The sequence below is a fragment of the Sceloporus undulatus genome, chromosome 3 (genome assembly GCF_019175285.1).
Source record: "Sceloporus undulatus isolate JIND9_A2432 ecotype Alabama chromosome 3, SceUnd_v1.1, whole genome shotgun sequence".
Classification (NCBI taxonomy): domain Eukaryota; kingdom Metazoa; phylum Chordata; class Lepidosauria; order Squamata; family Phrynosomatidae; genus Sceloporus; species Sceloporus undulatus.
The window spans coordinates 112,976,209-113,001,486 of record NC_056524.1 but is presented as its reverse complement, the minus strand read 5'-3'; the positions used below and the strand labels follow the sequence as shown (position 1 = coordinate 113,001,486).

General features: G+C 40.9%; 1 protein-coding gene across 5 annotated transcripts in view; it reads right to left on the bottom strand.

Annotated features, from left to right (window-relative positions):
• TMTC4 (transmembrane O-mannosyltransferase targeting cadherins 4) overlaps positions 1-25,278 on the bottom strand; it is a 75,182-nt gene that overhangs the window by 33,355 nt on the left and 16,549 nt on the right. For 4 of the 5 annotated variants that reach the window (XM_042459219.1, XM_042459221.1, XM_042459218.1 and 1 more), the window contains exons 2-5: positions 20,453-20,668; positions 10,564-10,679; positions 6,875-7,091; positions 3,697-3,784 (exon numbers count right to left, since the gene is read on the bottom strand). In XM_042459219.1, coding sequence (XP_042315153.1) covers positions 3,697-3,784; positions 6,875-7,091; positions 10,564-10,679; positions 20,453-20,614 — 583 coding nt within the window. In that variant the 5' untranslated portion in view covers positions 20,615-20,668. The remainder of the gene's footprint in view (positions 1-3,696; positions 3,785-6,874; positions 7,092-10,563; positions 10,680-20,452; positions 20,669-25,278) is intronic. The other variant, XM_042459223.1, reaches the window with a different exon arrangement.

The window sequence follows — 25,278 nt, the reverse complement described above, 5'->3', positions numbered from 1 at the left end:
AATTAACTTATTATTTTTTAGCAATGGGAAATTTATTTATTTCTTATTTTATACATTTACACCCCACCCTTTTCTCAATTTTAATTTGAGGTTTGAATTGCTTTAATCTTGTGAATAGTTTAATTATATTTTAATGCTCACTTTTTGTATGTTTTAATTGTAATGTGCTTTTAAATGGTGACTCGCTTTGAGTCCCAATTTTGGAAAAATCAGGATACAAATAGATAAATATAATAAATACTAATCATACTAATACTACTACTAATAATAATAGGACTCAAGGCAACTTAAAAAAACAATCAGCCATAAATTAGAGGTTGCTTTTAAAAAAACTATCTCTGTTAATTATAAAATATTTTAAGTGGGCTGGAAGGATAAATAGAATTACCTGAAGTTATTTTCAAGAAAGTAACTTTCCAAGCTTTGGTTTCAGGTATACTTTTGGAAAGTGAAGCACAAGAAGTAACAACAGTTTTCATTCAGAAATAAGATTCTCTAGTTCTACAACATGCTTTCATTTACATCAAAGGAGAATATAAATCTGGTAGCCAGGTACACTGAAAGAGCTTGATTCAGTTATGATCAAAATTTAAGAACACAGGTTGTGGTATTTTTTAAAAAAACCTTTTGTTTGTGCTTTCTTGATTGTTGCTCCAAGAACAGGAATTGTGTAAATTCATAAAAACCAAATGCATTCCAGAACTGCATACCCAAGTAATCAATTAGCAGTGAAAATATAAAGCAAGGAATGATTGTCAATTAGTACCCTGAAGATACACATGTGCCAAGTGTGTTAATCAGTTTAACGAAGCACACTCCCTACTAACTACGCTACATTTCCCACCATGATCGCCTGTCAGAGAATGGAACTCATTTCTGGTTGGCACCTAGATGTAGTTTAAACTGGTACACCATATTGTGGAAAGGCACTCTGCCACCTTCACCAGATGGTCACAACTTTAACGAGTGCCAACAATTTGCAGCAAACATTTGATTCCTGTTCCAAAAGCAAAATGCCCACAAGTGTTTCTGTCATTTTATATAAGAAAATCTAGTTTACAGAACTAGATTAAACTCATACTGTGAGGTCATACAACTTGAGCACACTTTTATGCTTCAATGATGTCATTGTGGGACAGAGGTCTATTTGGGTTGCAGGCTTGCCTGAACACCTAGCTTTACATGTTTTTGTATTAGGAAATGTGGCCTGCAATGCGCTACCAACTTTGCAAAAATACTAGCCCCAGCAAAGAGAACACCCAGGAGGATAGGGAGGTCTTACCATCATTACCACTCCCCAGCATCTTCACTTTGCTGTAATTAGTCTTTTCAGGAGAAGAGATGAGGAAGACATCTTAGTAACATCTAGGGGAGGAGACCCTGTCTGCTTTATTTAGACAAGGCAAGAATAATAAAATTATCACACTGGAAGGGCTTTACGGGGTACCAGCTTCCAACCCCTTGTCCAGTGAAGGATCTCCAGCTGAAGTGTCCCCAGTAGGAAGCTGACCAGCTTTTTAAAGAAAGATCTCCACAGAAGAAGACCCCACCACCTCTCTAGGGAATTGGTTCCATTGCTAAACCACTCTTACTGTCAAGAGGTTCCTTCTAATGTTCAACTGAAATGTACTCTCTTATAATTTCAAACCATTAGACTCTCTGAGACAGCAGAGAACAGGCCTCCCCCTTCCTTCTGTGATAGCCCTTTAAGTATTAGAAGAGTGCAATCATGTCATCCCTCAGTGTTCTCTTCACCAAGCTGAACAAGTCCAGTGCCTTCAACCTTTCCTTATAGGTTTTGTTCTCCTCTTATCATCCTTGTTGCCCTTCTCTGAACTTGTTCCTGTTCCATCTGGTCTATATCCTTCATAAAATGAGGTGCCACAGTATAGCAGATGAGGTCTGATCAGTGCTGAACATAGTGGGATTCATACTTCTCTCAACTCGGAAACATGTTTTAGCTGGTCTCCTTAGGGTGCAGCAAGACTACTACTAGCTGTGAAGGTTAGCTCTTCTTTAAAAATCTGTTACCCATTATATCACTCTCTGTGTATTAACTTTCACAGGAGCAGCTATTTTATTTCACTATCTGTGTATTAAGCTTCATAGGAACAGTGTGTTCCTGAACTGGGATCTGAGCCTAGAAGCTCAGGTCTCAGCAGTGGCCAGGAGAGCATTTGTACAGAACTCCAGCTGCGCCCATTCCTTGAGAAGTCAGATCTGGCTATGGTGGGACATGCCTTGATTATATCCTGTCTGGACTACTGTAACACACTCAACATTAGGCTGCCTTAGGAAACTTCTGTGGGTCCAAAATTCTGCAGCTGGGCTGTTGATCAGGGCTGGGTTCAGGGTTCATCTGACCCTCACAGCTGAAAACCCTGCATTGGCTACTGGTCTATTTCTGGGCAGAATTCAAAGTGCTGGTTTTGACCATTTAAGACCTACATGGCTTGGGTCCGGTCTAGGGCATGCACTGAGATCTGCAAGGGAGGGCTTTTTCAGGCACAATTGGTGAAGACTTGGAGACAGCCTTCTCCATGGCTGCTCCCAGATTGTGGAATGCCTTTCCACAGGAGGTCAAGTCGGCCCCTTCCTTCCTTCCTTTCTGCCGTCAGGTGATGATGTTCTTATTTAGGCAGACTTGAATTTTAATTATGGAGTTGTAGTCTCTTTCTTTGTGTGTGTAATATGGTGTGCTGTATTTTTATATTTTTTAATCTTTTAATGAAACTATGTTGTAAATATGTTTTAAGTGTTTTTATTGTTTTTACCATGTTTTAATAATACTGATATTTAATTCTCTTTTATTTTGTAATCAAAGGCAGGATATCATCAATCAATCAATCAATCAGTATTTCATTGTACAATGAAATTTATTCTGTAGCTACTACATTATTTTTAGTTGAATTTGAATTTGTAAAATCTATTTTTCCTCCTGTTCCATCTCTTCAAGTTGTAATTTAGTTTAATAAGCAATATTTATTTTGGGCCATTTTGGTGTGACTACTCAAACCAGGGTTAAGCAACTGTGGAAGACTTGAGGACTGTGTTAGCCCTCTAGGAGAGCTTAGAGGGCTACACCAGCCCCTGCTAAATAAATATTTTTTCCACTTAAAACACCCTCTATGTGACTTGGTTGCATTTTTGAGGACCTTCTTGGGCTCCTAAAGGGCATCTGAGACATTTGGAGGCAATTAAAAATTCACAAAATTTCATTTTGACTTCTGGGTGGTCCACGGGGTGCCAAACATGTGAAAACGCTGTCTAGACCGCCCAAAAATAATTTTGGACATTTTTAAGAGAAAAAAAGTTTGCTTTTTTTTTAAACCGTGAGTGGTAAAAACATGGGCACACTTTGCCCCCCCCCATGACTTAAACTAAATAACATTTTTGATCTCAGCATGTCCTTGCTTTGAGCCAGAGTGAATTCAAGTAACCTAAAGCACAAGGTGAGTTAATTTAGAACAAACATTGCATCAAAGAGTTAAGGAAAAGCCCCTAACACTTAGTTGTTGGAAGTAGATTAATATGGACTGCAGAAGCCATCCTGTATCTCCAGACTAGGTTCTCATACACCTAGCTAACTATGAAGTTTGAAAAATGTATACATTTTCAGTAGACAAATGTATTATTTTCATCTCTATGATCAAACTGACAGACATGTTCAGAAATCGATGGTATGAAAGTACTTACTTTCTCTAAATGCCTTGCAGTAGACAAGGAAAGACAACAAAAAGAACAGGGCACACAACAGGTCTGCTCTGCCAACAATCCCTGCAATCTTGAAAGGAAAAGGAAGATAAATTTAAAATTACCCCCAAAAGGGGGAGGGGAGGGGAAGGGAGAAAAAGAGTCTTTCCTCAAGTAAAGTGCAATAGGTGGGCAATTCATTTATAAAGAACTGTATCCACATCACTCTGGATTTATGATTTGTGAGCACAATTCATTGAAACACCTCCAAGTTCCCTTGATTTCAAATATGAGAAGGTTGATCAAAAGTTTCATCCATTCCTCTGAAACCAATGCATTTTAGGCTTTGTTAGGATTATATCCATGGTCATAATATGTGGTAAAGGTGCATGGTTCTCTCCTACACTGGAAGTCAAAACAAAAGTTTCCATCACAGATAAAGACCTCCTGAGCAAAGCTGACTCTGTGTTAAGCAGTTTTCATATACTGTTGTTGTGTTTCTTCAAGACATTTCTGACTTATGGTGACCCTAAGGTGCCCTTCTCATACGATTTTCATGGCAAGATTCATTCAGAGGAGGTTTGAGATTGTCTTCCTGTGAGGCTGGGGGCATACAACTTGCCCAAAGTCACCCAGTGGTTTTCAAACCCAAGTCTAAATGGGGGAAAGCAAGATAGGAAAGGTTTCTTTACTGAAATCCTCTACTCTTTCAGGAGGATAGTCAAAACAATCCCTGTATACCTCACACTCCACACCCCTGTATACTCGCACTTCTGCAGTTACACTCAAGTTGTCCTCGCCTGGAAATGTTAATTCTTTGGACAACAAATCACCTGCTACTGGCCCACACAGGGATTCTAGTAGCCCCCAAAAGTAACATTTCCCAGTTTTGCATTGACTGTATTATGTGATAAATGTGTGTGCAGGGCTCTTTTGAAATTTAGAGCAAGTATAGGCAACCTGAAGGCACATACACATATACTTTCAAGCTATGTGTCCTCAGTCCTGTTCAGAAATACTAGTTTCCTAACAAAACTCAGGAAATGACACCAAGAAATATTAAAATACGAAGTACTTCTCTCCACTCCGACATTTTACATATGAAAAGTTTTAGATCCATTGTGTTGATGTCTGCCATCACAAAAGAAACCAGAATATCACTCTGGAGACAGATTATTTCAAATAACCATGTGTCAAAACATGCCATTTATGCTGATAATCAAGGCTGTTGCTATTACAAAACAAGTGGCTTTTCACTGTCTTGGGCTTCTGCATATTGGAATAAAGCAAAAGGAACTCTAATACTGTTGTACCATGATAGCTGCCATTAAATGCTTACGATATAAAAAAAAAAAATAGTTTTGCTCAGATTACTATGAATTATCCCCATTAGATAATTTTGCATAATTAAGAATTTGATGAATAAATGCATTATTTCGATTATAAAAATTCTAAAAGGAGAAAGAAGAGGTACATGAATGTATGATGTGGCACTGAAGTTTACTTTTACAGAACAGATTTAGATGGAACTAACATATCCAATGAAAAGTATCAGGAGAGTAGAAGCCACAGGGTTACTAAAGTGAGGAGCTGTTCATCTTGGTCTAAATCTGTTTGTTAATCCCAATTCTAGTACACCCATTAGATCAATGGGCTCTGTGTAAGTCCTGTTGATGCAATGGACCTATTCTAGTTGGAACTAACAGCTTGATTTAGGCTTTCATCAGCATCAGACTATGGGGGGCTTTGTGGAAGACATAGGTCCTAAGATATTAACCACAGTTCATAAAAGGAAAGTATCCCATCTGCCCTTCTCCTTGCAACCGCTTTTCCACCCACAGAGCCTCTCCTTTGCAACTTTGGGGCCAAAGGGATGAGAAGCTTTCCTTTCACCAACATCCTTAAGGTGATTTCTTAGGATATAGTCTGAATCGGCAGTAAAGGAAGAATCATAATTTTATTTATATATTAGTTATATTTACAAACTCCTGTTCTTTTAATGAGCTGAAGGCAATGTACATGGCTGTGTCCCTTTCCTGCTTCCTCCTGAAAACAACCTCATGAGGTAGGTCAGATGAGAGTCACTATTCCATAGTCACCCAAATGGTTAAATGGCTAGGTGGGAACTAGAACTTAAAAACTCCCAAGTCCATTCCAACTCTTTAACCTACACACCGCAGCCAGGTTGAGTCTCCCTTTTCTGAAATGCTTGGGACCAGAAGAGTTGTGGATTTTGGAGTTTTTCAGATTTTGGAATATTTGCATATACATAATGAGATATCTTGGAGATGAGACCCAAGTCTATGAAATTCATTTATGTTTCATATATGCTCTACAAATATTGCCTGAAGGTAATTTTATACATTATATTTTTAAAATATTAAGTAGACAATTTTGGGTTTTCAATACTGTATTTTGGAATTTGGAATTCTGGATAAGGGAGACTCGAGATGTAAACTTCTGAGACCATGGCCAACTTCACATGTTACTGAGAGATGGTCATGGCAAAAATAAAGAATGCAACTCAAATAAGGAAAGGCACCATATCATGGCCATATCATTGCTAAGTGGCACTTGTATAACTGCATCATATATGAAGGCTCCCCTTCAGTGCTACATTTCCCCAGGGGGCACTGTTCTGACCCATGAGAGATGCAACACAATTTCCAACAGATATAGCCCTCTGTGTCATACTGTTTCAGACCCACCAGGAGACTGGAGGAGAAGTGAGGATCAGGAAAAACGATCTGTCCTGCCTCAAGGAAAGCCACCATGGGATACTAGAACTTGTGTCATCAATATCCAAAGGGCCATCTGCATTAGTCTATTGCAGCAGAAACAAATGCAAAGGCTAACAAGTTCCATTTTGTACAATCTTCTGCATATTCAACTCCTCTTCTTCAGATGCTTCTTTCACTTGGAGAAGTGGAAAGGTGTCAGCAACAACTTAAGCCAAATAAAGTTTGTTAATCTTGAAGAAGCTACATTATGAAGCAATACACAGCACATGCAGATAAATGTTGCACAAACAGATTAGCCATGATTTATACACACACACACACACACACACTTGAAGGACTGCATACACGAGATGTATTTGCAATAAGGGAAGAATTGGTAGAGTTAATGGAACCCTAGCATTTTTTAATGATTTTCAATCCTTGAATTATTAGGTACTTACACATTCAGTGTGCACAGGATGTACAGCAAACAGCAAAGCAGCTAGCAGGGATGATTTGGGGACAAAGTTTAGTCGTCTTCCTTTATTGGTGTACTGCAGTCCACCCAATAATATTGAGAAGACATCAACAATTAAGACAGAGATCACACAATGGAGTATTATATTGATGATATGAAAGCCCAATGGGTGGAAGCCTCCAGCTAAAAGGTAATTAATCCTATACAAGGAAAACAAAAAACAGAACAAAATACTGAGTTTAGAAATTAGGATATATTAAATTTTTATCAAACTGTGAAGCAGTTATACAAATCTTGCTTTGAGAAAATGTAATTAAAGTTCCATCAACTCTACATGCTGATTACATGTCACACAATGGCAAAGGATTCTGGGATATTAGGCAAAATAGTCAAATTGAATCTGCAGCTCTGCAGATTACTGTCCTGGCTTTCCCCCCAGAATTATCTTCCAAGCTTCTAGCTGGGTAATTAAACTGGCATGGATCATTAATAAAGAATCTTACACACCAATGGGAAGGAAGAAGTAGTGAACTTGTGACACAAAGATGAGTGTTAGCTGAAAAGTGTTTTTTCACCTGAGTACAGTATTCTTCTCCAGCATAATACATCAACAGCCTATTACTTCCAACGCTTATTATTCAACAGCAGATATTTTACAGTAGATTGTGTTGTTGTGTGCCTTCAAGGCAAACCTATCACAGAAGGGTTTTTTGGAGCTGTGTGACTCATCCAAGGTTTCCAGTGGGTTTCCATGGACCAAGCAGGGAACTGAACCCTGATCTCCAGAATATGTTGGAAACATCATAAATAGGAAACATCTTTCCAAGGCACAGAACAACAAAAAGTAATAAAGCTCGAACTAGAAAAAATAGGACTCTCTTCTAGGCAATCCTACTGTAGCTGTGTGTGCCTGCCTACAGTAAGAAAGATAAATAGCGGCTGCCTCCAGAATTCCTTACTGAGCATGCATGAACAGCAAAACAGAGGGAAGAGGGGAAAGCAGATAAACCTGGCTCATGAGATACCTCCCAGTATGTTAAAAACAACAACACAGTTCTATAAATCTGGCCACCAAAACAGAAATCATAAGAACAGTGAAAGAAAAAGTCACGACTGGATGCCTTTTGGAAGAAGCTTTCAGGGAGTCTCTAGAAGGTTCAAAGTAATTTGCTCATTTATTCACAGCTTACCTGACCCAGTTGTTTCATTTTGCATACCCTTGTTGTTTGTTTTGAATAAAAAAAATTTGAAACATGCTGAACTGCTCTTCTTGGTTGCCGTGTAGAAACATACCCCTATTCTTTCCATGTTCTTTCTGCTTCTGGTACCAAACTTTTGGTCAAAGATGTAATGTTCAGGAACACATCTACTTAATTAATTGAGGTGTATCTACAGAATGAAAGAGCCCCATCCAAGGTAGTCTTAGGCAAACCAGGCTGGCTACAAGGGTTTTGATCCATCCTGGAACTTTATGAGACCTTCTAAGTGCTATTGTTTTAATGGGGGGGGGGGGGTTTAACCCCATCCAAGCTGTTCATAAATGGAAAACACTAGGCAGAGGGGAGGAAGAATAAGAGGGGAGTTATGTTGTTCAGTGATAGTGATCCTTAACTAGGGAATTTTATTTTAAAGAGTAAGTATTGCTTGGAAGAATATAAAAGCAAACTGCAGAATTTGTTACCACAAGATGGCCACAGCAAGAGTGGGATCTGTGTGTGGCTTTCCAGATAGTGTTACTCTGAACAGCACTAGCTGCATAGTCAGGAATTCTAAGAGTTGCAATCCCGTGACAAGTGGAGGGCTGCACCATTCCCACCTGGCATAAAGTGTAGCCATACTTCAAAATTAAAGCAGTTTGACACCATTTTAACTGCAGCGACTCTATCCTACAGAATCCTGGGATTTGTTAGTTTGGTGAGGTATTCTGCCAGGTCAGTCAGAAAGCTCTGATGCTTCACCAAACTACAAATCCCAGGATTCTTTAGGATAGGGTCACGGCAATTAAATTGACATCAAACTACTTTAATTCTGCAGTGTGGCTACATCCTCAGACAAATCCATAGAACATAAGGATGTCAACAACCATGATGGATAAATATTACCTCCAATATCACAGGAAGTACTGGGTGCACAAGAAGAAGCATACTTTCACCATCTTGTCCTGCAAAGATCTGGTTACCAGTGGGAGAACAGAACGCTGAACTGAATACAAGTTTGGTCTGATCTAGCACAGCTCTTCTTATGTTCTTATTTCAGTGGGGCTCTTTTTTTAAAAAAAACAACTTCCAGTTGCAGCACCTCTGGAAGAAAGCAGTAGTTGTGCTGCTGTAGCTCGTCTCCTTGCACCAGCTCTATTATCTACTCATGGATTTATTCATTAAAGTATCCTCACTGCCACTAGGCAAGCCTATGAATGAGTGAGGTTAACAACTGCCCCACCCATCCCTCTCCCACTCTTACTTTGTAGAAAAGGTAGAAGTAGTGGAATAATGGGTCAGGAAACAAGAACAGCCAATCATTAAGATTTGTAGGGAGAATCTGAGACTGCATGAAAGAGACTCTCCTCTTCCCTGAGCCTCACAGGCTGGAATCAGGTAGCTTGAATATGAAGGTGTCTTTCAAAAAGGTTTAGCCCAAGTTGTTTCAGCCCAGAAATATTTTTACAACCCTTTTTAGAACCAAATAGCCCCTTAAGAAGGCCACAGTCTTGACTGAAACATATTTGGTTCATTTATGGAATGAAACCTTTTTCAAATAAATCCTGAGACTCATATCAGGTCCAGTGGCTGTTTCCAATTCCTTCTGCTTTCATGATGAGACAGTTGTGTCTTCAAGTCATTTCTGACTTCTGGTGACCCGAAGGAGAACTTATCATGGGAATTTTTAAAACAGAATTTGTTGAGAGGGTATGTGTCATGGTCATCCTCTGAAGCTGAAAAACAGCATGACTTGCCCAAGGTCACCCAATGGGTTTCTATGGCCAAGTGGAGATTTGAACCCTGGTCTCCAGAGTCATAATCCAATGCTCAAACCACTGCACCATGCTAGCTCTTACCAAGACAGAAGCTGATATCAACTGGAGCCAACATAGTGAGGCAGGCCCCTATTTGAGCCAACAAAGCTGACTCTGAAGTACATACTTAGCACCCTAGAAGGATGTGCCCAGATGTGAAGATAATATAGGTTGCAATAAACAAGTTTTATGTATTTATATAAAGCATTTTAAAATGTCCCACTAGCAAGTACTCTTTGAGCAGTGTACAATCTGTTAAAATTATAAAATGCTTTAAAATACAATAATATAGTGAAATGATGACTAAAAAAGCAGAATATAAAACGAAGAAATTAAATACTCTATGACCTAGAACTGAACAGTTGCTGCTGCTATCTGTGTCATGCTTCTGCTGTCTCTACCAATAAGGAAAACAAGGATAGGATTTTTCACTGTGGGGTAATCTGAAACTATTATTTAGCTTGTGATCTTGCCACCGATTCTACACAAATATACAGGAAACTCATTCCATGCTGGAGGATTTAGTGTACATCATCAAAAATCAACCTTCCCTCCACACTAAAGGCAGATTCTCTTTAAATTCCATTTTCCGTTATTATAATTTCTTGCATTTTTTTAAAAGAGGAAGAAAGCTTTGACATGCTCTGAAAATGTCTCACCTGAACGTTAGCACAGTAAGTGGTCGATAGGATTTGTGACTGGTATTGCTACTGAGTTTGCTGCCCCAAAAGTCATGATGCCACAGATCACCAAGGGGAGTTTCTGACCTGAGGTCCTGAAACAACACAGGTTTATAACATCAATATCATGAATGAAAAACATAGTTTTGGCCAAAGTAAATCAGCCAATTCTTCACGTTTTGAGAAGAATAAATCAGGTGCCTCTGTGTATGTTAACCCAGCAATCATACCATTTATTTATTATTTGCGCTTATTTGCTTCCTTTCTTTCAAAAAGCCCACACACCTACTTGAGCATCCACAGATTTTGGTATTCATGGGGGGAGGGGGGTGTTTCCTGTAACCAAACCCTAGCAGATACCAAGGACCCACTATATATCGATAGTACATAATGGGAAGAAAGAACCCTTAAAAGAATCCTATACATACTTTTTCTCAATAAGCCCCATTTTATTAATATTTTCAAGCTATGGATAGTTGAATTCATGGGTGCAGAATCCTTGGATTTGGAGCATCAACTATATTTGTTCTGCACTAACAAAAATGAGATGGAGAATGGTCAGCATCTTGTTATACATACAAAACCGAACACAAGCAATAAAAATTATTCAGGCGTGTTGCCTAGAGTAGTATTATAATCAGACCAGCTATCGGCTTTTTATAATTTCAGTAAATAAAAAAGCAAGGGAAAGCAAACAGAGGATTCAGAAACATTTTGAAATTAATTTCAAGCCTCCTTTCAGTTAACAGCAAATTTTTCATATGCTTACATGAAGGCAGGATTTTGCCCTAGAAAAATAAATCAATGACCGCCTATGCTAATAACGCCCCAATGACTTGAACAGACATCAATAATATATTAGCAAACACAGTTCCTGAATAATCAGTTGAGTGGCTGGATTTCACCTTATAGCTGCAACAGAATGAATTCTCGTAAGCATTTAGGCATTTACTTTACACTTAAGAAAACAACAAGTCGTTCTACAATACAGCTTGGATACTAACAAAATTGTGGCATCCTTAGTGTAGTACAGCCAGGGTTTGCAAGACTGAAGCACCAGGGGCTCTTTCACACTACACAGTTAGACAGCTAGGATTTCATTTCAACTGCCATGGCAACATCCTAGGGGATCCTGAGGTTTTCAGTTTAGAGGGAGACATTTAGAATTCTTGGCCACCAAACTCTACTGCCTCCCCAAAATACAAGCCCCAGGATTTCATGGAATGCTATCAAGAAAGTTAAAGTGGAATCATAGAGCTATAATTGTGTAATATGAAAGGGCCCTGGGCTTTCTCATTAACAAGAATGATGAGGCTAGAGGAGGTTATGCCTCACAGGACACCTCTGATGGCAGCAGGACAGAGCTTCAAAGAGAGATGTGTTGCTGCGTATAAGACTGGGTCAGGCGGCAGCTTCTGAAGAGAAGGTGGCAGGAGTGGAGTTAAGAAGCAGATCATTTGCAGCCCACAGAAATGTCTATGCCAGGTTTCTTTCAGAAGCACACTCCAGTGCCTTGACAAGCATGCTTCTGGTTTGTTTGGCACAGCCAGACATTTGTCCTAGGCTGCCATATTTCTCATCTGCTGTATCCTTAATACATTTGTTGAGTCTTACATGTGAACAAGTGAGAAGACAATTACATCTTGAGTCTTACATGTGAACAAGTGAGAAGACAATTGCATCTGGGTATGCTGATATTTTTATTCACACAGACACCCTCCTTACCTATCCTCTTGTCCCCATAGCCCATTCCCATGCAGGTTTATTTATAGACATCCTTATGGTTAAAGCACATATAGGGCTGCAGCTCTATCTCTGACAAAAGTGTGCAATTGGAAATGTTTTTTGTTTGCACTGCACATTGCTGTAATCAGCATGTGCACTGAACCAGTCACTGGCAGAGCCAGAGAGTCGGTCATAGCCTCTCACTTTAGGACTCACATAGCTCCCTGTGATGCCACACTGATGGTGCTTCACATTCCACACTACTATAAAAACAGCACTTTTGTTATGTCTCGTGTGCTATCAAGCATGTAAAGGTAGAGACCTGTTCTTTTTTTTTTCTGAAATAAAAATACTGCAGCCAGTTTATTACTGAAAAGTTCTTCCTAACTTCTTTCCTAGGGAAAGATTTTGTGATTTGCAGTCCTTAGTGAGCAGTTAAGTTCCACTGAATTTGAGGGGAACTGAAAACAGAATTGCAAATATTATGCCCCTTCACTAGAGTCAGGTTATTGTGCTGCCTGTGACCACAGGCAACCCAGGTTTATTCTGGATGTCCCCAATGCTTTTCACACCCCTGTACCTTGTTTAGGGCAGAAAATACATTTTTGGAAAACATCCGTACACAAAACAGTGATGTGATCACTCTTGGAATACTGTGTACAATTATGAAAAAGGCTACTGTAGAACTGGTTATGGTGCAGGAAAGGCCAATCAAAATGATCAAGGGACTAGAGCAACTGGTGTACAAGGAAAGGTGATGTTTGATGCTGTTCAGCATTGTAAAAAGGAGAAGTGTGGGGCAAGAGAGACCGCTCAAAAGGGGTGGATTGGGGCCACCCTGGTGCTGCTTGCCCTGAAGCTGTGGCAACTGCAACTGCACATGCCTGGCCCCAATCTGGCCCATCACCGCTGTTCCCAGCCAGCCTCTAAATTGGAACCTTTTTTCCGCTCCTTTTCATGCTGTCTCTTCCGGGTTGGGGCAGCTTCAGGCTGCCTTCGGGGCATGCATCTTCTAAATGCCACACCCTCAATGCAGCCCAACAGCAGACCTTTTGGGCCGTCTGTTTCAGACCTTAGATACTGTGGGCTATATTTCAGAAGAGGGAACTGGCAAAACCACCCCTGAGTATTCCTTGCTTAAGAAAAACCCTATGAAATACATGGGGTTGCCACAAGTCGACTGGTGACCTGAAGACACATATGCACACAAGAAGAGATATAGCGGAAGTGTGTAAAAAGATGCACAATGTGGAGAAAGTATACAGGAAGAAAGTTTTCTCCTTCAGTCATTATAGTAAGACTCAAGAGTGATCCACTGACTCTAAATGGTGGGAGGTTTAGGATAGATCAAAAGAAATACAGTACTTATTCACACAGTGCATAGCTGAAATGTAGAATTCACTACCACAGTAATTATGGTTGTTAGCTCAGAAAAAGCCAGAAGAGGCCAATGTCCATGCTGGCTGGGATTTCAAGGGAGGTGTGATTGTAAAGGTAACTTTTCTATGCTCCAAGAATAGCTTGGGTTCATGTTCACTGTAAAAGTTGAAGTGACAAAGTGGATAGTAGAAGTGTGGTGGTGGTGGGAATCCAAGAGGAAGAGAATTTTAAGTCCGCAACAGACAGGCCCTTTAGCACGTCCTGATGACATGCTAGGGTTGCCTCGAGGCGCTTTTTCCAGACGCTTCGCAACCCTAGCACATGACAAGGGTGTCAAAATGGTGGCGCCCTGTATACCTGGGTGCCGCCATTGTTACGCAAGTGCCATGTGGCACTTGTGTAACGAGTGCGCCAGTGGTGCACTGTGGCACACTCGTTATGCCACCACTACGACATTTGGCAGCTGAGGATTCCCTCTGGTGGAAAACCAGGTGCCGGCAGGCCACCCTTTTTGGGAGGTCTGTACCCCACCTTAGTCAGTTTTGAAAAACAGGACAGTAAATTATTACTTCTTTTTTTAAAAATTATGATAGCAGACCACTATGAACCTGTACAGACTGGCACTTTGTGCTGGCCTGCAGGCAAACAAGAGCTCAGACAGGGATGAGCATTCATATGCTCAAAGCCCTACTTGTGTAGCCCAGGCACCATCTTGGTGTGCGCCTGTTTGGATGGTGCACGCCATGATGATGTCCCTTGTGCGCAGTGCCCAAACAGCTGTGCCAGGGAACTTATGGCACCTCTTCTACAGGGCAAATAGGAGCCGTTTTCGTAGCTCCTTTTTACACCGGGTTGGGGCATGGCATGTGGTTGCCGCATCCCCAACTCAGCGCTTCCAGGGGTGGCATAGAGCTGCCCCTTACCGGGCTGTCTGTACCAGCCCCTATAACTATAACAAATTACTTCTAAACAGTAATTTTCCAAAGCCTGATTTCTTTGGATACCAGAAGATGCATACCTTTGTTTATCAACTGATAGAGAGTTGAAACAGGAGGGTGTAGCTGCTTTCATATTCTGGCCATGGGTTCCCATAGGGAACTGACTGACCACTATATGAATAGGATGCTGGACTAGATTGGTGTTTGACCTCATTCAGCCTGGACCTTCATATGGACTTTTCTAAATATGAAAGGATCTGCAGATTTGAACAAATACAACTGCCTTGTACCATTTCAGACTACTGCATTGACCTCTCTGACTGGAAGAGGATATCAAGAGCCCTAGGAGTCCTTCCAAAATCAGTTATCACAGATCTTTTGTAAATGCTGGGAAGCCCTTGCACCACTATGAACCACACTTGGACAACAAAACAAACAAAAAAGCAGATCTCATTTTTAATAGAAAGCCTATCATACCTCCTAACCATTTTGATGGCCCCTGTGTTAAGAATAGAGTACAAAAAAGTTACTACTATGCAAGCATAACCTCCAAGGCCCCATTGCCACTGGCTTATAAAGCGGATCAAGACTCAGATTATGGGGGCATCATTCCCATTTGAGCGCGCATTTGATTCTCATTGAGCCGATTTCGTTCCCATTGGAATTCAGATATGATCTCCATGTAATCGATTTTTCCAGGGAAAACCCGAATCAGGGGGGGCTCGAACCCAGGTTAATTTGACTGTACTTTTTCAGAGGTTTTTCCTGCATCTCCTGGGTCCGATCCGGGGCAAATGAATGGGAACGACAAGGGTGTCAGATTCAGGAACTTGGGGATGGTGCTCAAGGGGCTGGCCTGGGGGTGTTACCCACTTTGTTCTCTTTCCTGCATTACCGGCACCATTTCCCCCCATTCACGTAGCCTTTCCCCTGGTGGAGTGGGAGGCAGGGTAAGGCGATCGCGTGTGTAGACAAACTGATTTTTTTAAAAATTAAACTTTCGATCGGCTAGGCGCTCTGTCGGGTGTCCAAACATAGCAAATTGCTACATTGACCTCCAAATGCGGTAAACACATTACGTCCCTCTGCAACCTCCCCTCTTCTCCATATTCATAGACCGACATGTGAGGAGACCCATTGAACATCAATTTTAAACTATTATTACATGCCTACTCGATCGCGCCCCAGGGAGCAATGGGGGAGGCAAAGGGACTTGGGGGAATAGAGGCTCATTTTCCCAGAGGGGCTCTGGGGAAACACAGGAAAGCTTGGGAGGCAAAGGGACCTGGGGGGATGGAGGCTCCTTCTCCCTTTCCTAGATGGGCTCTGGGAAGACACAGGACAGCTTGGGAGGCGAAGGGACTTGCAGGGATGGAGGCTCCTTCTCCTTTTCCCAGAGGGGAAAAGCGCCTAAGCGATTGATTGACTGTTTAAAACAAAATGAAACAGAAAAACAGGTTTGAAAGGCTCAAATGGGAACCAAAATAGCCTGTACCAAAATGCATCGAAGCAACTGCCGTCACTGTGATGTCTAATCGCCTAAGCGCTGGATTGACAGCTGCTTAAAAAAAAGAGGTTCCAGAAGGGCAATGGAAACGGGGAGCAAATTACTCCACTTTAAAATACAGTAGGGAAAAATCCAATGGGAACAAAAACATGGGTCAGAATAAATTGAGTCATTTTGCAGCCTTTCCTAATGGGAGCAAAGGACCAGATTTGATTAGGACTCAGAAAAAAAATTCGAGCCAGAATCGCAACAATATACATCGCTTTTTGTGCCCAGTGGGAATGGGGCCCAAATGTACTGATTTGTTGGGGCAATCCCAGTTAATCCTCTGTCATACCACTTTTTCAGCTGCTTTTAACCCCCCCTCCTCCCGATTCTCTCTCCTTCTCCCATTTACCCATGTAATCCTCTGTTTACTTCAATTGCTGCAAACTGATTTTCAAAGTGCATGAGTAGTTTGCACTCAATTAACTTAATGACATGGGGCAAAGGGGTAGAATTTTGCCCTTTACAACAGGCGCAGACAATAGCAAACTACTGATGTCTCTCCTATCTCTTTCTCTTTATTAATATTTGCCAACTTATCCATGTTCTGATGTTGCTTGGCCACATACATTCCAGTTTGCATTTGTAAAATGTCAGAGGGAATGTGCAGAACATGTATTTCCCAGTACAAGCAAGTCCCATATGAGGAGATAGTGTATTAAAGATTTGGCATATAATTCCACTGTATCTCAACATTATATCCCTATTCCAGGTGTTGATGTGGGGAGGTCGATTTTATAACTGACTAGTAAGGGGGAGAAACTAGGAAACAGAGGTTAACTACCAAACCCAGCCACAATTTTCTGGGTCCTTGTTTCCACTGAATTCAAAGCGATTTGCTTCTGAGTGAACATGGCTCAAAATCAGGTTGTCAGAAGCTGTTACAGTGAGACAATAAAATGACATATGGTTCTGTGTGGAGCACAAAGATGACAGCTGTATCACCTTCTCATTCAATCTGGGCTGACAGTTTTTATATATAATCACAACAGTTGGAACATATGCCCAAGAAGCGGTTGTGTGAATCAACCTTAATTCAAAGCAAACAAGTCATAAGGGCATTCGCAGTGGGAAAGCTTTCCCATCAAAAATGAACTCTATTTTACAAGACTGTACCAAATGAAAAAAAAATATTTTATTATCCTCTCTTCAGCAAGCTGCATATAATCACTGGAGAAATCATGTATATATTCCTCTGTTGGCTTAGAATCTCTACAGTGTTTGATTTTGAACATATTTTTTTTATCACTTGGTGTTATTTCAGGGAAAACTCATTGTGCTCATTAACACATGTAAGAGACAAACACTCTGCCTCAGCTGCTTTACTTGTTCAAATGTTTGTCTTCCTAAAACATACAAAAGACAGACCATTGCTGTACATGGCTTTAAAACTAGAAAAAATATAGAGCTGCTTGCAGTGGCACGAATACATCTTTAAAACTGTCTTGAACACCAATAAAATCCAATAAGAGATTGCTCTGTGCTACAATAGGCATGGAGCCAATGGAAGAGAATCTTTCATCAGAACGCCAGGGAAAGAGGGAAGAGCAAAACTTTCTTAAAAGTACCACATTGTGATATCCAGTGCTGGAACAGTTATAAATCAATATATCTACAAAATGGCTTCTTTTACTAGGTATCACAGAGAAAAAGGATTAAATATGTTGTATGCTGGGACACCCCCCCCCCCACTAAGCTTAATTTTTGGTCAGTTCTTAATGTGCCAAATGCCAGACCATCAGCTCCACATTTTTCCAAAATGGCTTTAATGTGGATATTAGAAAAGAAAAAGACCATGGGTTGAATCCAGACTTCCTCATAATCAGAGGGGACACGCTGAGGTCAATGGGAGTAGAATTAACTCGTCTCATTGATTTCAATGGGCTTTCTTTTAGTATGATGAAGTCCGAATCTGACCCAATATTCTCATGACAGTGGAAGAGAACAGATGCTGCTCATTTTTATGAGGAATGTTTGTTTGTTGTTATCCTGTGTTTCTCATAGTATGGCACCCAAGGAAACTAGAAACTAAATAATATATAAAATAAATAGATTAAGCCCTCCATTTCCAGAGGCAAGTAGCATAAGAACAAGTCTTTATGCACACAAAAACAGACTTTCAGTACATTTTTGAAGAGGGAAAGCAGGCAAGTTGAAAAAGAACATGTTTCATATATTAATAGTGAAAAAACTGGAGGAATCTGCAAGCACAGAAAGAGTGCGTATAGCCAAAAGAAAGAAAGAGACACAGCCTGTTGTTGAATCCTTGGGAACAAAGATTGGGAACAATACAGGCTGGAGCAGCAGGAAAGCAAACATGTAATTCCTTACGAACATTACAATTCATCAAAGGAACACAATACTGTCATAACTGCTCTGAGAGACAGATTAAACTAAGAGATTGAGATTTGTACAGATCTACCCAAATTAGCATAGATGTTGGAAAGGTTACTTTTTCAGTATTACTACAACTCCTGGAATCGCACACATAGCATGAGACTTTTTTTATTGGGACTAACAACTCAGCATAGGCCTACTTAACTTTTCAGTTCTGTTCTTATTCAGAACTAATAAAAAAGCAGATTAAAGTTCTATAACCAGTTGCCAAATTGAACTATTATTCTGAAGTAGGTTAAACCCTATAGAGATTACCTTGTCAACCCCAAAATGAATGTAATTCTAGAACTTGGTCATATTTGTCCACTGAGATGACAAAGTGATTTTCAAAGCAGGAAAAAAAATGACAGAGTTCTAATTCCTTTTAAGTATTTTTTTAAAAATTATTTTTGTTCATTTCCAACACAAAGCATAATGCCATTATACAAAAATATAGTGCAGCTGCTTTTAGAATATTGACTACTTTTCTGGTTTATGCATGTAATTTATTGACTGCAGCATTAAGTAACAATTTACATATGCTGAACCAGCCATTAGAGATTAATTGCCACACACAGCCCTTACATGTGGAACCTCTGGTTCTTCAGACGTTGTTGGACTGTAATTTCCATCATCCCTCCCCAATGGTTGTTTTGGGTAGGGTTGATGGGAGTTGCAGTTCAACAACATCTCGAGGGCCACGTATTTCCTGCCTCAGCTACAGACTAAGCAGAAACGCACTCACGAAATGCTTCCCCTTATATGGCCAAAAAGGACATCATCCCCACACAAGAGCAAGTGATCAACAGGTTTGAGGAAACCTCCAGTCTTTGAAGAATTCTCCCTTCCAACCAAAAAAGATATAGGAAAAAAAATCTATGGGGTGTATGTGTATATACATATAGCTGAAGGAGAGGGTTTGTAGGAACAGGACTGCTTGACAAGGTTGGGGTGGAAATGGGTGAGCGGCTAAAACTGGAATAGAATACCCTGGGGAAATGATAGGGTTCATTGACTGGTACCCTAAAAGGACCAGACTACACTGCAACATTTTTTTTCAAGTCTCAACTTTATTACATTATTTATTTATTTATTTATTTATTTCTAGCCCGCCCTATCACAGAGAATCCGGGCGGGTTACAACAGTAAAATACATCAAAGTTACAATAAAATCCAAGAAGAAAACAATCCCTATACCCACCCCCCATTCCCAATGCTAAAACAGAATTAAACAGTCATAGTATAAAAGCATTAAAAATTGTAAAAACATTAAAACATTCAACTAGAATCTGGAAGAAAATAAGCGGACAAGGAGGCATTATTCATAATTGTGATCATGTTCATGTCAGGTTCGTGTCCAGATCTATATCTATATCTCTATATCTGGGGATGAGTAACTAAGTTGGAAATTAGAATCAAATGATATTTTTAATTGCAACAGAGACACTCGAGTAACCTCATGCACTTAGAGATCAAGTGGGTAGCAGACAAACAATGTTCTGATGTAAGGCAGCTTGTAGAGAAAGGAGTGTCTGCAATTTCAGCTTGCCAAGGCTCAGAGTGTGGCTCAAATCAGGAGACAGCTCCCAACCCACATATTCCCCAGAAGCCCTAGCATGGATCCCCACTCTATCTCCACTTTCCCCCACAAATTTTTAAGGTTTAAAAAAACACCCCTAAACATTTGAAGATGACCCTACTCTAGAGACTGTGGGAGACAACTGTGCCATGGTTTGGTGGCAGGCCAGTCCTATGTTAGGCTGAAACCATAAATGACTTTTGGCAATTATTCTCGTCAAGTCAAAATCCACAAGGCAACAAAATCTCCTCTGCCTGGTTGCTGGAAGATGTTCTTACCACAGTTGACCAGTTAAGTAGCAAAGAAAAAGGCACTAACCTTATTATTGATGATAGCTTCCGAATCATCAAAGACAAAGTCACCATCATAGCTGTTCACAAAGCAGATGATGGAAAGGAGGCCCACAACAGTTTTAGCCCAGTAGGGTGGAAGGAATAAGAGTGGTATGTCATGGTCCAGGTTACCTTCTGCCTGCGCCATGCTGTACAATACTTGCTCAAAATTTGGAGTGCCAACATTATGCTGGTTGGAAATCTGAAACAAATGCAAGATGCATTTATGAAAAGGTAGCTCAACCTTACCAAAAAGTTTTTAATACTTACTGGCCTATAAAAAATATTTGTTAATCCTCCTGCTTGCAAAGACTGATATTAGTTATTTCTGTGGAGCAGTGGCAATCTGAGAGGGGAGGTGAAAAGTGCAACTGCCTTCCAACATAGAAAGTAGTCCCTGCTGGGTACAGAAGTAAGGCTTAAATCTCCTTACCACTTTTTGGGTTACAGCAACCAACTTATCTTGTCATAATCTGCATTTGGTAAATGACTGTGTTTATTCACTCTCTGCAACTCAAAATCCATTTACTATCTTATAAAATTAGAATTCCCAATAGTCTAGAATTTCCCTGCTCTTGAAAATGTCTTGCTTAGAACAGCAACACTAATTTGCCTGACACCAAAAATACTTCCTCCCCCCTTCCTTTTAACAGCCGAAGGATCACAAGTGAAGCCACCAGTTTTAAAGGAGTTAGCCAAACCACAAAGAGATTTCATTAAGCACAGTGTGACTGACAGACTGAGCAATATTAGGCTGCAATCCTACATAACAGGGATGCTTAACTGTCAGCAGTTAGGGAGAGGCAATCACACACACACACCAGAGTCCTTGCAAGATCTCACCCCCTGCCAAGATTTTTCATCCCTCAGTGCCCCAGAGGGTTTGGGAGAAAGTTCAGCGACATGTTTTGGGGGAGCCGGGTGCCATATGCGTCCCATGAAACTCACTTTCCTCACCCCTTCTCTACACAGTTAACTGACATCCTGCTGAACTCAAGGGCAATAACACTCAAGGAGACATGCACATGATTGCAGTACTGATTAGCCTTTTAAAAACATTTCTGGACTGTAATTCTTTTTTGGGGGGGTGGGGGGAGTAGTTTTGTAATGGCCAGTAGAAAGTGCTAAATGATTGCTTTGTAATACTGAAGAATAAGAGCTAACTGTTTCCCAAACACAAAGTCCCATACACATATAATGAATTCATTCCCACTTCTTCCCAACCAAGTGACTTACCATCCCATCCAAGAAACAAGCAATACAGCTATCAGTTTGTCTCTCACCGAACACTGTTCCCCCCAGAGGGGTCAGCAGGGGAGTGCGGACCACACTGGGTGACATCCCAGAGGGGGCTGTACACTTGATGGGGCAGTATACTTGGTAGGGCTAGTGCAAGAGAGAATGGGCACTGCTTCCCTTTCTTGCTCACTCATCGGCTGTGTCAGACCATGAATAGCCATCTGAAGGCCACAGCATTGCCCCCTGCAGCAGCAACTGCTGCTGGGGACATGGTGACTTCTGTTCCAAGTATGGCATGCCTGCTGGCCAGCTGGCACGACAGACACTAAATGGGTTGTCCAGAGGCCGCAGCACTGTCCCCCCAGCAGTGGTCTGGACAAGAGGGGGCAGCCGGCCAGAGGATAGAAAAGTGACACAGCGGGAGGGTGGGTTGGGCAGTTCACTACTAATCCCCCCACCCTGGCAGCACTTTCCAGACAACCACACTGGGTGACACCAACCACAGTGATGTTCCACTGTAATTAATCTATTTTCCTCTTTCTTCTGATTCCCAAACTGACCTTATCAATCCAATTATCCACTAGACCTTTCTGCCACTCACAGTATTTATGAAAAAAAAATGCATTTATTTATTTACTGTATTTATATCCCACTATTCAGCCTCAAAGTCTCTCAGAGAGGCTTACAGATAGTTAATTAGACATTTACCTGCCCTCAGGCTTCCAGTCTAAACAGACATAACACAAAAAGAGAATGGGATGGCAATGGGGAAGGTAAATAGGTCCAGCAGTTCTTCTATCCCTCTGAGGGCTAGACCATGGCAGATGGCATGGAGGGCCTTCTTCTTTAGAAATTCTTTACAATGCAAACTACAGAGTGATACGTCTATTGTAGAACTAACATTGTTAATTACAATTAATTACTCTTGATAATCCATATTTTCATCAGGGACCATTTCAGACTAGAACCCATCATTCTTCAAAACTGATCAGGGTCAGGAGATCCTATACCTCTTGGCCTCCCTAAGGGGAATCATATTCCGAAAGCATACCTCCTTACTTTCCCAGTTCTTAGAATAATAGAATTCTTCCCTCCTGGAGAAAGAAAATGATTACTGAAGACTGCACTTGTGGAACCACCCATGTGGGATATTCCTAGGATGTTGGGACTATAGAGAATGGGATGCCTGTTGTTCCCAGCATTTCTGGATATACTCCATAAACATAAGATTTTAGAAGGGCTGGACAAGACTCCAGGCAAACTTATTAGAACTTGAAGAGTCATCTTCCAGGAAGCACAATCCTCCTTTAAACCAAGATGTATGTCCCCTGTGTACCTTGTTCTGGTAAAAATAGGGTGGAGTGAAACTGGAAATAAAACTTCCACATACATCAAGTTTCAGCAGGAGAGAACCTTTTTGTCTCGCGGAGCCCTTTTTAGAATCAATTTCTATGGTGGAGTCCCTAAGAGGCCTACCCTATGTCTTACAGGTTATTGGTGTTTAAGAGTAGTATTACTTTTTGTTTCTTATTTTTAAATTTCATTCAATTTTTATTTCTTTAATTTTCCTGGAGTGGCTACAGAGCACCTAGGATGTGCATGCGGAGCCCCAAGAGCTCCTTGGAGCACAGGTTGGGAACTGCTGGTGGAGGTGATTAGGATGGACAGTTGGCTCTAAACTTTTTAAAGCTGTCAACCTCTACTCTAGGGCATAATTTCTTACTGTTAGCCTTTATTGCCAAGAATAGAGTTTACTCTGGAGCTTAACCAACAATGGGCACACATTCTGTCCTGGTCTCTGTCACAGTGGGAAACAATAATTGCTGGTGCCCCATATCAAATAGCTTGAGAAACACTGCTCTAGACCACTCTTCCATCCTCCTGTCCCTCCAACACATACTGAGAAGAAATGGAGAGCCCACTGAGCAGAAGGTCAATTTTTTGGCATTAATGTGTCCACAGGGGTTAAGAATCCTAGACCAGTGCTCCTGGGCTACTGGATATGAGCAGTTGGCCACTTCCCCCCTACTGCTTCAGAGACCAGTACTGTGTTTGCATCCACTGGCTATAACTGCTGCTTTCCTTGCTGGAAATCCCCCTTGGATCAGTAGTCAATGGCTCATAGATGAGCCTAGGGACCACTACTTTGAGCAGCATTGTCTAGGCCCAGGCAAACAGTGATATGATTGCCATGCATGAGAGCCTATCAGTGCTTCATAAATAAAGGTTAATAATAATAATAAATAATAAGTCAGATCCACAAGATGCCCAGGAAATGAATCCATTTACAGTGGGCCCTCCACATTCACAGGGGTTAGTGGCGCAGAGCCCCCATAAAAGTGGAAAAACTGAAATAAAAAAAGCCACTAGTTTTTTACATCAGACAACACCTCTCTAGGGATCTCTAGGTCCTTTGGGGCAACACTGTGGTCAACGTCTGCTGGAAGTTGACCATACAATCATATTGTAAAAATGCCTAGATAAGTGTTCTCTCTAAAAAAAAAAATGGTCTTGTAGCATGACTAGATGCTCAACATCCAATGGAAGATAACAACAGAGTTGTAGTGGAGGACCTAGAGATTCCTAGAGAGATCATATTAATCAAATCTGTGAATAATGACAACCGCAAAAGTCAAAGCCACAAATGTGGAGCGCCAACTGTATTATCAAGCATTTTCACCCTTCATTAACAAGAGGAGCAAAACAAAACATTTTCAGAACACTTCCATAAAGTGATCAGGTCTTTGGTATCTTCTCTTTATAGCACCCCACAATCTTTTAACTACAACACATTCTTCCTCAGAGTATCAGATCTCTGGCCTACCCATACAGCAGATATGGGCCACTCTGGCCCTGTGAGGAGGAGACAGCCTCCATGCAAACTTCACTTTTCTCTATGGAGAGGGTTGTTTCAAGTACAAGATGCCACAAGATTCAAACGAGAATCCCAAGAACCTTCCTCATGTAGGTTGCATGCACTGAGTTCAGTCAGAAATCATTTAGTCATTGAAAGCAACAGTTTCTCTTACATCATCTGTTAGGCCATTTATATGTTACACAGCTTTAAACAGCAACTGCTTGTAAATTCCACATCTGTCAAAAAACCTCTGCTTATTCCACCAAACATGTCAACTGTCAGAGAAAATTGTCCCTTGGCCCATTAATTTGTTGGTTGTCTGGAGTTTTATAAACACGTATGTTAGACAGAAGAATAAGCCACGGTTGGCGTGATATAGGACAACTATTCTTGACTGCAGTACATTTTCTAAAAGACTTCGTTCATGCGTTTCTTCTACTTTCAGGCTCAGAGCTTAGAAAATCTACTGTTTCGGACTATCACTCTCAATATCCCCCAAGGAGCATAGCTGCTGAGGTTACAGAAGAGTCTGAGAGTGGCTCTCCAAAAAAGTAATTCTCTCCCCCTTCCCCAGCTCTGCTGCTATCCAAAAAAGATACACAACAAACAGCTTTTCTGCACTACAGACATAAAACAGTTTGGTACCACTTTAACTGTCATGGCTCCATCCTGTGGAATCCTGGTATATATACTTTGGTGAGTTATTCAGCCTGGTT